Here is a 12,754-nt window from a genome sequence, read left to right on the forward strand (position 1 = left end):
ACTTCGGTGTCCGCTCGGGTCACACTTTGGTTCAGGTCGACCTCGGGATGGAGGAGCGTGTCGTTGCAGTGACCCAGGAAAATCATTCAGAGAGTGAGTAGTGCTTTTCTCTTTAAGGAAGAGACTGGGCTTTCCCAGGATGGAAGGTGTCCTCGCAGGCGTGACCGGGTGCCCCCGGAGGACCCCACCCGTGGATCTGAGCGTGAACCCACAGCCCCGTCCATGCTGCCTGGGCGAGCTCACGACTGTTGGTCCAACCTCCACTCCCCCTGCAGGAGAGGATCAAATCCACCCTAGTCTGAGAAGAACTATCGAGAAGGTCCATCAGGCAGAGGCAAAACCAGGGGGTTGAGGGGCTCCAGGGAGATGGGCGTGTGATCAGACCATAAACACAAGGCTTCAGAAATGGGAATATGAACATCAAGGAATCAAGAGTGCCGTTTTCAAACTGCAGGAAGCTGGACATATGTGAGATAGTTCTATGACCTATTTCGTTTCTTTTCTTTTTTCTTTTTTTTTTTGTCTTTTCAGGTTCCCAGGCTAGGGGTCTAATCGGAGCTGTAACTGCTGGCCTAAGCCAGAGTCACAGCAACGCCGGATCCAAGCCTCATATGCGACCTACATCACAGCCACAGCAACACCAGATCCGAGCTGCATCTGTGACCTACACTGCAGGCCACGGCAACACCAGATCCTGAACCCACAACCTCGAACCCGCAACCTCACGGTTCCTAGTCAGATTTGTTAACCACTGAGCCACGGCGGGAACTCCATATGACCTGTTTCTCAAAGGTCATTGCGAAGGCCAATGAACCGGGTAAACTGAAAGATTACCGTACATCCTCGAATATACATGATTTCCTTATAAAATGCTTTATCCTAACATTGTCTTTGGGTGCAGCTGGCTGGACCCTAGAGAAGAGGGCTCATGTGTGCTTTCCTTAAGGTGAGGCAAGAGCCTCAAAACTTAACTAGGTTTTTAACGATTCAGATACTCCTACGGTGGAAATTCCAAGATCAATTAAGACCTAAGTTTCTCAGTAAAGTGGAGCTGGAGACGGGGATCCTAGGAGAAGACCTCTTGAGATCCAGCCTTCGGAGCCCAAGCACCTGCTCCGTTACTGCTGGAACGTGTATGGGAAGGACATCCCAGCCCTTCTGAGGCTCAGCTCAGGGGCCTCAGGGGCTGGGTCATGTCTGTGAGCTGGGACAACTGTGCTTCCATTTCCTGCACGTGGACAACTGAGAAACCATGTCGTCACTCGAAACACCTGCAGACCACCTCACCTGCAGCTTCAGAGAGAAAAAGCCGGGACGCGTGGCTGGGACGTAGATGTAAAGAGAAACGTCACTCCCATAGGATGGAAAGGCAGCAGGAGGACGGGGATCTGCACACGCGCCTCCCAACCCGCTGTCCAAATGCGCCCAACTCGGGCGCCGCTGTGAAATCCGCCACCCGGACTCGGGAGCCCAGGGTCGTGGGTCTCCTGGGAGAACCTCCGATTCTAACCCGGGGCTGGGGCTCTGTGGAAACCAGACGACTGGAGGCTGCCGTCCTCGGAGTGAGGCCGTCGGACAAAACTCCCCGTGCGGGACTCGGCAGGGAGCCCCTGACCCAGAGGGAGGCAGTTAGGAGGCTGGACTCCTGATCAGTGAATGCGGGCAAGACCCCAGCAGCTAGATCCCCACACAGGCCCGAGGCCCCGGCTCACGCTGGGCCTCACGTTTCCACCTACGTCTGGGAGACGCCGTCTGCCACAGCTCTTCCTTGGGGGCGCTTCCGTCACCTTCCCCATGGAGTGACCTACCAAGGCTGTCGCAGACACAGGACGGAGAGGTTCCTCGTCGTTCCCCGGGGACCAGAGGACCAGACTGCTGCTGGGTGGCCACCAGCGCCGGTGGCGGAGTTTCATTCCTCGGGAGGATCGAAGGAGATCCGGCTCTTCTTGGAGATTTTTTTTTTTTTGTCTTTTTGCTATTTCTTGGGCCACTCCCGCGGCATATGGAGGTTCCCAGGCTAGGGGTCGAATTGGAGCTGTAGCCACTGGCCTACACCACAGCCACAGCAATGCAGGATCCGAGCCAAGTCTGCAACCTACACCACAGCTCACGGCAACGCCGGATCCTTAACCCACTGAGCAAGGGCAGGGACCGAACCCGCGACCTCATCGTTTCCAGTCGGATTCGTTAACCACTGCGCCACGACGGGAACTCCTTGGAGACGTATCTTGTCACAACTATGTTTACTATTTTTTACCTTTCCGTGGGTTCCTATCTTTTCTGTTCAAGATTCTTTTTTTAGGGCCACACATGCAGCACATGGAAGTTCCCAGACTAGGGGTCGAATTGGAGCTGCAGCTGCTGCCGACACCACAGCCCCAGCAACGCAGGATCTGAGCTGCGTCTGCAACCTACACCACAGCTCATGGCCACGCTGGATCCTTAACTCACTGAGCAAAGCCGGGGCTTGAACCTGCAACCTCATGGACACTCTCTTGGGCTCTTAACACGCTGAGCCACAACAGGAACTCCCTATTTTCAAGATTTGAGGACAAGGGGCAGAGCTATTTGTGTCCGTTATGGGACAAGGGCTACTGCTTTGTATACGCTGACTGCTGTGATCAAGGACCTTCTGAAGCTTAGGACAAATTATCCACGAACTGGGTTGTAGAAAAAGGATTCATTTTCCTGTCTCAATCTTCTTTTCCATCAATCCTTACACATGCTTAGGAATCTCAGCAATTGGGTTGTTTCTGTTGGTGTAGGGGGCATGGGTTCGTCAGCTCTAGATTGGTGGTTTTTTTATGGAAAAAGGAGGTGAACGCTGACATTAAGGGGCCCAGAGCCTAGAAAGCACCTGCCACACATGACCCAGCCCTCTGTCAGAGGTGGCACACCCCAGAGGCAAGAGACAGCAGGTCGGAACGCTGCTCCCGTGAGCCCCATCCTGGGCCAGGTGGGCCCGCCTGTCCTGGGGTCCCGGCGTCAGTTTAGGACGAGGTGTGCGGCAGGTGGGGGCGGGAACTCACCTTCGCACTTGAGCAGGAAGAAGTCGGCGCCGGGGCTGAAGGAAGCGCTGAAGTAGGAGCAGTTCTCTACCAGGTCGCAGGAGAGGCACTGGCGGTTGAAGTTGCCCACCGTGCTGGCGCTGCGGGGACATGGGCGCGAGGTCACGGGGGTGAGGGCACGGGTCCTGCTCCCTCCTCTCTCCTCCCGCGGTGTCCTGGGGGCACCTGCCTCCTTCCTGTTTCCCTGAGGGGGCATCATCATGGCCTGGCTCTGCTGCCACCTGCCCTGGAGCGTCCCTATTGCCAGAGCCCCGGGCACGGCTGCTGCCTGGGAGCCGCAGGGAAGAGGGCATGTGGCACCGCTGCTGGCAGTTCCCCTCCCGCGCCGACGGCCAGCCCCTGGGGAGCAAGTGCGTGCTGGGACTCTGAGCCCCTCAGAGTCCCGCCACCGGGCCAGGACCAGGAGGACCCCAGCAGCAGTGGCTGAGTTGAGCTCCAGCTGCTTCCAGAGCCAGTGTGGGGGTGGGGGGGGGGGCTTCTCCCTGGGTGGCCAAGGACAGGGGGACCTCCTTGAGGTGTCTGCCGGGGCCACTCTGGTCAAGCACAATTTCACATCAGGAAGCCTACAGCCTGTTTCCAGAAGCTAAAGGCCGGAAGCTAGTGACCCTGGAAGAAGTCCTGCCCAGAGCGCCTGGCGCGGGGCGGGGTTGAATCTGCAGCGCGTGCACGAGCGAAGCTGTTCCACGGGGCAGAGAGGCTGGCTCCTAAGAGACAAGTCCGAGGGGCACAGAGGTGGCCCGCCTCGGCCACCTTTGCTAATTTGGTGACGGGACACCTGGGAGGCGTTCTGGTGGACAAGCTGGGATGACTGTCCCCAGACACAAACCTGGGACCACATGGATCCCCCGAGCTTCCTCCGCCTTGGAGAACCCTTCACGCAGCCCTTGCTCTCGGCACAGGGACCCACGGCCCGGGCGGGGGGGGGGCTTCTCTGGCCCCCCAGCAGTGGGGGAGGGGACCAGCCTCGGCCCGTTCAGACCCCGAGGTCCACGCACAGTGGAGTCCTCTCGGGTGGCCCCGTGCACGTGGCAGGCCCAGCAGCCGCCCCCTCGTCGCGGGGACCATTAGGAGGAAAGCTTGCCCTGTGCCCACCCGCACTTCGCCAGCACAAAGCTCCCGGGGCGAATCCCGCCTCAGAACCCAAACCTTCCCTGATGAGGGCAGTAACGGAGGGGGCAGGTGACAGGATCTGTGCTGGAGAGGGGACAGACCCTGCCTCCTTTGAGGCTTTGGAGCTGGACCAACGTCCCACATGGAGTGAGCCTGGGGTAGGGCCCGCCTCCACCCAGTCCCCCCCGCAGGTTCCCGAACCCGACTGCTGTCTATTAAAACCCAGCCGAGGATAATTCTGCCAAGGTAAAATTTGATTTAAAGTGAAAAAAAGATTGTTAGAGATCCAGCACTTATCCAGAGGGAAAAAGAGGGAGAGGAAATCACCATTTGACAAAAGCAGAAAAACATAACGAACCTTCAAATTTCAGAGCCTCGGCACAGCCTCGTGTCTTTTCAGGGCCGCACCTGCAGCTATGGAAGTTCCCGGATGAGGGGTCCAATTGGAGCGGCAGCTGCCCGTCTACACCACAGCCGTAGCAATGCCAAATCTGAGCCCCATCTGTGACCTACGTAGCTTGTGGCAATGCCGGATCCTTAACCCACTGAGCAAGGCCAGGGATTGAACCTGCCTCCTCATGGATACTAGTTGGGTTCTTGACCCGCTGAGCCGCAACAGGAACTTCAAGCCTCAGCATTTTTTGTTATTTCTCCCCAGATTTCAAAGCTACTCTTTGATGGGGCTTTTCTTTGCCGACTCCCCATGTTGGCCTTGGTGGGAGACTGCTGTGTGTGTGTGTGTGTGTGTGTGTGTGTGTGTGTGTGTGTGTGTGTGTGTGTAAAACGTACCTGTAGAGCTGGCGTCTCCTGGGCATGTCCTCCGTGCTCAGGAAGTAGCTGCAAAGACCAGCAGGTGCACAGGAGTCAGTTGGCATTGGGGCAGGTTTGGGTTTCCCGCACAGGCCCTGCCTCTGCTGACCTCCCCGGGGATGTGTAAAGTTCAGGGGCCACAGTGAGCAATTTTCTGCCTGGGGCCGGCTACATGCGGGTGGGCCAGGGGCGGCCACGCACCTGCAGGCTGAGGGACACGCCCCGGCTGACCTCCACTGGCCCAGGTGTGCCCGAATCACCCCAGGGGGTGAAGATGCTGGGTGCACACCTGGGCTGGGGTGCGTTTCTTCACAGGATTAAGCTTCTGGGGCGTTAAGACGGAGAACACTCACTCCACCCCAGACACAGAGGCTGCTTCCATCCCTGGGGCTGGCTGATGTGCAGCGGGGACCCGCAGGTGGGGAGCTGGCTCCGGCCCAGGACCGGGGGGCTGACCAGCATCCTGCCTGGACCCCCAGTTGTCTGAGCTAAATCCCAGCTCCTCCGGATACTGGCCAACCAGCCTGCCCTAAGTGACTTCACTTCTTTCTGCCTCCTTGTCCTTGAAACGGGGAAGCAATGAACCTGCGACACGGGGCTGCCGTGTTGAGTGAGGCGACCCACTCAGCGTGCCTGGGACCCACACAGGCTCAGCGACCCGCCTGGCCCGTCTCAGCCCCAAGCCTGGGGCCTGGGGACTTGGGACGTGGGGCTGTCGGCAGGAATCTAAGACAGGCTTTCAGGGAGAAACCAGGACGTCGTGGGGAAGGGGAGGCCCGCGCCCCGCTCTGCCCTGGGCCCGCGCCCGGCGCTCACTCACATCTTACTGCGCTTCTCGTCGTAGGCCAGGATTGTGGTCACGTCCCAGTCCCCGGACGTGATGGACTGTATGTTGTCGTTGCTGCTGTTGGGCTGCAACACAGACAGGACACGGCTGGACCCCAGCCTCGCTTCTCAGCCCCGGGCCCTCGGCGCCAGGTGGCGCGCAAGGGAGGCGCCTGTCTGGGGGGTGCACCTGCCCCGCGCCCTCGCCTGGCCTGGGCACCACCCCCGGGCTGAGCCTGCCCCTCCTTGGAGGATGGGCAGTGGAGGGACAGTGGGTGACCGGCCAGCACCTCGACTGTCAGCACCGCCCATGCGAGCTCCCCGTCTTAGGAGCCTGTACTCCTCCGAGGGCTGCTGATGCTGTGCCTTGAAATCTGTAATTGAATCCCTGGGTCTTTCCTACAAGGATGGGAGGCAAGAAGGAGGGAACATGGGGGGACGTGGTGAGACGGGGAAGGAAACAGACGGAATAAAGGAAGGGAGGGAAGGAGAGAGGGAGGAGAGAGAACACCCCGGCTCTTCCTCACTCTGCCGTTATGCCCACGAGGCCCTTTTACCACGTGTCGCCCGTTTGCACACTGCTGCTCCCTAAGCGCCCCCCCCCCGCCCCCCGCCCCAGGAGAATGATCATGACAGAAGGAGAAAGACGTCACTGTCTGGACAGTGGTGACATGCGAGGCTGTGACCCGCAGCCGGGTTCCGAGGGCAGGTGCCTCTAGAGCAGACGGGACGCAGCTGGTATCAACCCAGGCAGAAGGCCCGAGGCTCACACTGGGGGCGCAGGGACCCAGAAATGGTGTCAGGAGAAGGGAGAGCCTGGGGGGGTGGGGCGTGCAGGGCCAGATGGGAAAGCTGGGCGCACAGGGCATTCTGCAGGGCGGGGGGCCCTGGGGCTCCTGGGGGGGGGCCCTCTTGGTGGGTGGGTGGGGGCCTGCTTCCTGCCAGGTGTCTAAGGGGGACTCAGCAGATACCGATCCTGGGGGTGAACCCGGGAGGGGCTGAATGAAAAAAACAGCTCAGCATCTTCCGTCTTGAACAAAGTGATTCCAAAAAAGAAAAGGCAGAGATGGGGGCCCGAGCACGCAGGCCCCAGTAGTACAGAGCAGAACGGCAGCTGGTCCCAGACCTTCTGCCAGCCCTGCAATTCAGCCGACTGCAAACCACATCAGCATCCAAGCCTCCGCGTCCCCGTGACCCCTGTCACCGCGTCACAGCGGGCTTCTGTTCCTGCCCCACCAAAGCTGCCCTGTGACGGACGTTCCTGGCACCTCTCTTCTGAGGCTGCCTTTGGGGTCTTATCGTGACTCTGAATCCTCCACTTTATATATCCATGGAATATTTTGATAACTCTCTCTTTTATGGCCGCACCCTCGCATATGGAAGTTCCCACGCCAGGGGTTGAATCTGAGTTGCAGCTGTGACTTAAGCCGCAGCCGTGGCAACACCAGGTCCTTAACCCACCGCGCCAGGCCGGATATGGAACCCATGACTCGGCCATGACCTGAAGCGCTGCAGTCAGGTTCTTAACCCATGGCACCATAGCGGGAACTCTGGTAATGTTTGTAAAATAACATTTTATTAACACGCCCTGATCCCACACGGCTTTAACTGCTTCAACACGGAGCCCACAGCAGGGGCGGGGGTGGTGCTACTGGGAGTCCTTGGTCCCTCCCCTGCCTCCTGGGGGCAGCCCCCCCCCCCCAAGCGCAGCCCTGGGGTAGCCGCCAGTGGGGTGGGCACGCTCCAGGCGGCTGCTGTGCAGGTGCGGGCACTTGCCAGGCTGCATGGTGCACATGCACGTGTACTGAATGCTCACTCCCCTGCTCAGTGATGCTCTGCCCTTGTCCCACCAGAGGTGAGTGTAGCCGCAGCACAGAGCAGGGCAGCACGTGAGCCTAACGGCGAGGTGGGGACACCCTGCGCACGAGGGGGAGGCCGGCCTGGCAGGATGGGCAAACCGTCCTCTACACGCACCCTCAGGCTCACACCCGACGATGCACCTGGACTGCCTCTGACGCTGTCTGAAGCCGCTTAATATCTGCGATTAATATCAGGAGGGGCAAACTCGAGCCTCTGCCTGGTCAGAACAGCTGGCTCCCAAGCGCCCCGTTAGGCCCCGCCTGGGAACCCCCTTTGGGGTTTGGGGGGTGGATTTATTTTGGGGACCTTGGAGATGCCAAGGACACTGGGGGGGGGGACCACGGGGGGGGGCGACACCCACACGGTAGAACTGGCAGCCAGTGGGACGTACCTGGGACGAGGACACGGTGATGTGGTAGAACTTGCCTTGTCCCCCCTGGGGGATGGCTCGGACGAAGAAGAACGTCCGGCCGTCCTTGGAGAACAGCGGCTCTTCATTCTGGGGACAAAAGCCACCAGTTAGGTCTCTATCGTGCTTCATGTGGTTTCCGTGTCATTTCCAGGGAGACGCAGCTGAAAGGGGGGATGCTGCGTGGGGATCATGAGGGAGCGTCCCTTTTCCAAGAGAACAATGAGGGGTTCAGGGGCGACAGCCTGGGCAGAGGTGCACAGGCGTCCCCCAGGGACACAGCTCCAAGCAGAGCCCAACAGGTGCTCCGTGCTGGGAGCGTGCTGGGCTGATCCTGGATCCCACTGATCCAGGCACATGGAATCCAGGTACCCTGTAAAATTCTCCAGGGGCATTCTTTTTAAAAACCACTTAAAAATACTGAAGGGGAATTCCCGTCGTGGCACAGTGATTAACGAACCCAAGAACCATGAGGTTGTGGGTTTGATCCCTGGCCTCGATCAGTGGGTTAAGGATCCGGTGTTGCCGTGAGCTGTGGTGTAGATTGCAGACGTGGCTCGAATCCTGCATTGCTGTGGCTGTGGTGTAGGCTGGCGGCTGCAGCTCCTATTGGACCCCTAGCCTGGGAACCTCCATATGCTGTGGGTGCGGCCCTAAAAATACAAAAAAAAAAAATTAAAAAATTAAAAAATTGAAGCATCTTCAATCTCCAATGTCGTGTTAGTTTCACGTGTACAGCAAAGTGATGCACTGAAACCGTATCTATTCTTTTCCAGATTCTTTTCCCTTATAGGTTATTATATTGAATATAGTTCCTTGTCTAAACAGCAGGCCTTGTATGTTTTATACAAGGCCTACTATGTTTTAATAGTGCGTATTTCTTAATCCCAAACTCCTCATTTTTCTCCCCCCTCCTTCCCTCTGGTAACCACAAATTTGCTGTACATGTGCGTTCTCTGTGCATCTACTTCTGTTTGGAAATAGGTTCATTTCTATCATCAGGGGCATTCAGCATCCATCATAAAGAGCAGAATTCTGATTTTGCCTACAAAGATCTGCTCTTCTTTCAATCCTGCCTTTTGTTCTTTTGATAAAACCCATCTCATACTGAGCAGCCCACCAAGGAGGCAAGAGAACAAAACACAAGCGAACAGGGACGGACTCGGTAGGTTCTGAGATGCAGGTGGGAGCATGCAGTCCCCACCCCCTGGACTCCCATGCTCATCGCAGGGTGTCTAGAGGAAATCTCCCGCGGGGCCCTCCCTCGATGGCACCTTTGCTTGGATCTATGGTCACTCTTCCCCTGGAAACAAAACCAGCACTCCCAGTTTTCCCCCAGAGGAAAGAATTCCTGGGCGGATTTCAAGCCAGCACCTGCTGCGTGTTACCGCATCGGGCGCCTCCCGCCCCATCCCAAAGGTGGAGCAGCCACTGTATCCACACACCCCCCACCCCGCCCCGGCAGCCGGGCCCCGTGGGTTGGCGGTCGCCTTGTTGGCAGAAAGGGACGGGCAGAAAGGGACTTGGTCGCAGCGGGTGGCGTCGCAGCCTCGCTGCAGCTCCAGCTTGAAAGTTCCCAACCGTGAGCACCAATTTGTCGGCGACGATATGCATTTTCTGACTCCAGGAGCTCCACGCGAAGGCGGACGAGAGCAAATGGTAAATAAACCCCAGCTGGCACGAGGAAAAGTCATTTCCCGGCGGTGAGTGAGCACATGCAAATCGGACAGGCCCAGAGAAATAAACCAACGGGTGATTAAAGTGACATTTAATCTTCATGAATATTTGCAGGAAAATGAAACCTGTAATCTGCAAATATTTAGTTTTTCTATTTCGAGTCGGGAGCATGGTATTTAAAAATTGAGGAAATGGAAAACGCAGGGGCAAATCTGGCTTTTGAAAAGTGCTTTTTATTTGCCCACTGCGGGATGGGCACCGCAATATTGCTTCAGTGTCCTGGGGACGGGTTCGCACTTCTGGCAGAGAAAAATGCTCTGAACGAATGCAATAAATAATTAATTCTGGCCAGAAGTATTGTTTTTACACCAAGAAGGCCTCCGGCATCGAAATGTCATCTTTGCGCGGATCCTGGGGACATTCCAGGGCGAGAGTCTTCTTCGACCCCCCCAGAGATGCGGTTTCTCGTGCCGGAGATGGATTTTTCGAGGAAAAATGCAAGACTTTTGATGAGGAGACCTGGGTCTTGATCCTGGTTCTGAGCTCGTGCTTTGAGGGGCCGTGTGTCTGACGTCCTGCACCCCAGACTTGCCGTTGCCGCCAACGCCCGGTCCCTCCACCTCCAGGCACAGCTCACCCAAGAACATGAGACCTTTTCATTGGCGAGGCTCTTTGTGAGTGACTTGGACCCTTTCTGCCGATTCCTGCCGTGGATCAGACATGTTCGTCTTGTCTGATTCTCCCTGCCTGAATTCTGCAACCACAAAACCAAAATTCTACTTAAAGAAGAAAGACTGGCAGAAGCTGACCTGTGGGAGGGAGTCTTCAAAACACGAAGACGGGCTCTGGGCTCTGGGTTCTGCCCCAATGGCCACGGGCCTGCAGGGCCCCTAGTGGACCTGGTCCAGGATGGACTCTGAAGGTCACGGCAGCCGTGACGGGGTGTGTGTGTGTGAGTGTGTGTTTACATGTGTGTCTATGGGAGAGTGTGTGTTTGTGTGTGAGTGTATGGGTGCCTGTATGTGTGTATATATGAGGGTGTGTGTGTGAGGGAGTATGTGAGTGTGTTTGTGTGTGTGCACGTGTGTGTATGTGGGGGGGGCCTATACCCCAGGATACCCCGAGCAGAGAGGGAGCTCGCTGGGTGAGGAACTCCCTTCTCAGCGGCTGGAGGGGGGTCCTTGAGGGGGTCCTCCCCTCCTTCCGCTGGCCTCGCCCTCTCAGCAGCACTACTCACAACAGCCAAAAGGCAGAACAACCCACGCCACCCGCAGATGAACAAGCTGCGGTCCGTCCGTCGACGCCGTGGAGCGCGCGTGGCTGATGTGCGCTCAGCGGAAGCGGCGGATCCCTGCTGGGAAAGCCACAAAGCCGAGCAGGTGCCTGGGACGACCCATCCATGGGGGAGTTCAACACACGACCACGGAGAGAAGGTTTTCGTCCTGACCCTTTCATCTCAATCTCCTCGGCATTTTGTCTGCTTCTAAGAGGAACTGCACCTGCTTGCTGCTTTGGGCACCGGAGCTCGTGGTGCTGGTCCAGGCATTCTCAGACCTCCACGCAAGCCCCCAGCGAATACTCGAAGACGCCCCTGCGCTCTCGTTCTTGGCATTTCCCAGCATGGCCTTGGCCTCCACCTTGGACGCAGGAAGACAGACGTGGGCATGGTGGGCAGGCCTCCTTTGCGTCAGGCTGGCACAGAGCAGGAGAAGGACAGATTTAAAAGCGCCATTTATGAGGCCACCACCCCTGGGATAACTGGCAGAAGGCGGGGCCAGCTCGCTCATTCCACAGATGACGACGCGTACCCCGAGCAGCTGGAATGTTCTTGGCCAGCCCCTGCTGAGCGCTGCGCCGTCCAGCTTCAATTATTTTCCGTAAACGGAGTCTGTCCTGTCCACGAAGAGGCACAGGGCGCCCCTCCGCCATCGTTCTCGGACGCGAATCCGATTTGAACTTTCCCGCAGAATTTCTGGACAATTTTCATCCCATCAGGACAAGATGGGAAGCTTCCCAAACTTTCCACCTGCGCTTTCGAACATTAAGGCGCAGAATGAGAAGGAAAGAACTGTAGGGAAAAAGACCCGTGCTGAGGGGTTTTTTTTTTTTTCCGTGGAGGTTGAATTTTTTTGTCCGAGTGATTTCCTGCAGGCCTCCCCGACCTCCCCTGACCTCCAGTTCCTAAAGCCTGTTTCACGTGTATCTCGTATCTGAGTCCAGGATGGGAAATCCAGATACGGTCCTGAAGTCTGGTCCCCGGGAAGACTCAAGGTGACCCGCTCTCAAGGGGGACATCGTGAACCCAACGCCAGGAAAAACAGGAACATCAGCCGCATTTCCATTCTCTTTGACCAAAGTAGGTTCAGCGGAGGCAATCGTTTTTGGACTCACACTTTCCTTTCTTTTCTTTTTCTTTTTGCCACACTCAAAGCATTTGGAAGTTCCCAGGCCAGAGATGGAACCTACGCCATAGCAGCAACCTGAGCCACAACAGTGACAATGCTGGATCCTTAACCTACCGTGCCACCAGGGAACTCCCGGACTCACCATTTTAATGCATCAAAAGGACAGCGTCTAGCTGAGAACTGTGATCTCAGCAAACACAAGCACAAGAGCAGGGATGTGCCAGCCCCCTCCTGGAGGCCAGCTTCTCCAGCAGCACTAGGGCCCCGAGGGGGCCCAGTGAGCCAGGGCTGAGCAGCCCACCACCCACCAGAGCCTCGCACGTGGGGGTCTACCTGGGGCTTCCTGGAGGTTCACCATGAGAAAGGATCTGGGGGCTGGTGTGGGCGGAGGATGTGGGACTCGGGCGCTGCATAGTTACCTGCCTGTGGAGCCAGGCTTCACTCTCGTCCTCGTGTTTCTGAAAAGAAGTCAAAGCATTAGAGGAAGGAGGGCAGTCCTGGCAGACCGAGACGTTAAGAGGACTTAAAGCATGTGTCGAAAGGCGACCTCAGAGAGCCAGGTGGAAGGCTATGTGCTGCCAGACCAGACC

At 57.3% G+C, this 12,754-nt stretch overlaps 1 protein-coding gene across 1 annotated transcript in view; it reads right to left on the reverse strand.

Moving 5' to 3' along the window:
* Nucleotides 1–12,754, reverse strand: part of LOC125117667 (dipeptidyl aminopeptidase-like protein 6) — a 260,710-nt gene that overhangs the window by 56,536 nt on the left and 191,420 nt on the right. The window contains exons 8-12 of the mRNA XM_047763699.1: nt 12,584–12,622; nt 8,065–8,172; nt 5,809–5,900; nt 4,968–5,015; nt 3,030–3,148 (exon numbers count right to left, since the gene is read on the reverse strand). Coding sequence (XP_047619655.1) covers nt 3,030–3,148; nt 4,968–5,015; nt 5,809–5,900; nt 8,065–8,172; nt 12,584–12,622 — 406 coding nt within the window. The remainder of the gene's footprint in view (nt 1–3,029; nt 3,149–4,967; nt 5,016–5,808; nt 5,901–8,064; nt 8,173–12,583; nt 12,623–12,754) is intronic.

Source organism: Phacochoerus africanus, chromosome 16 (genome assembly GCF_016906955.1).
Source record: "Phacochoerus africanus isolate WHEZ1 chromosome 16, ROS_Pafr_v1, whole genome shotgun sequence".
Classification (NCBI taxonomy): domain Eukaryota; kingdom Metazoa; phylum Chordata; class Mammalia; order Artiodactyla; family Suidae; genus Phacochoerus; species Phacochoerus africanus.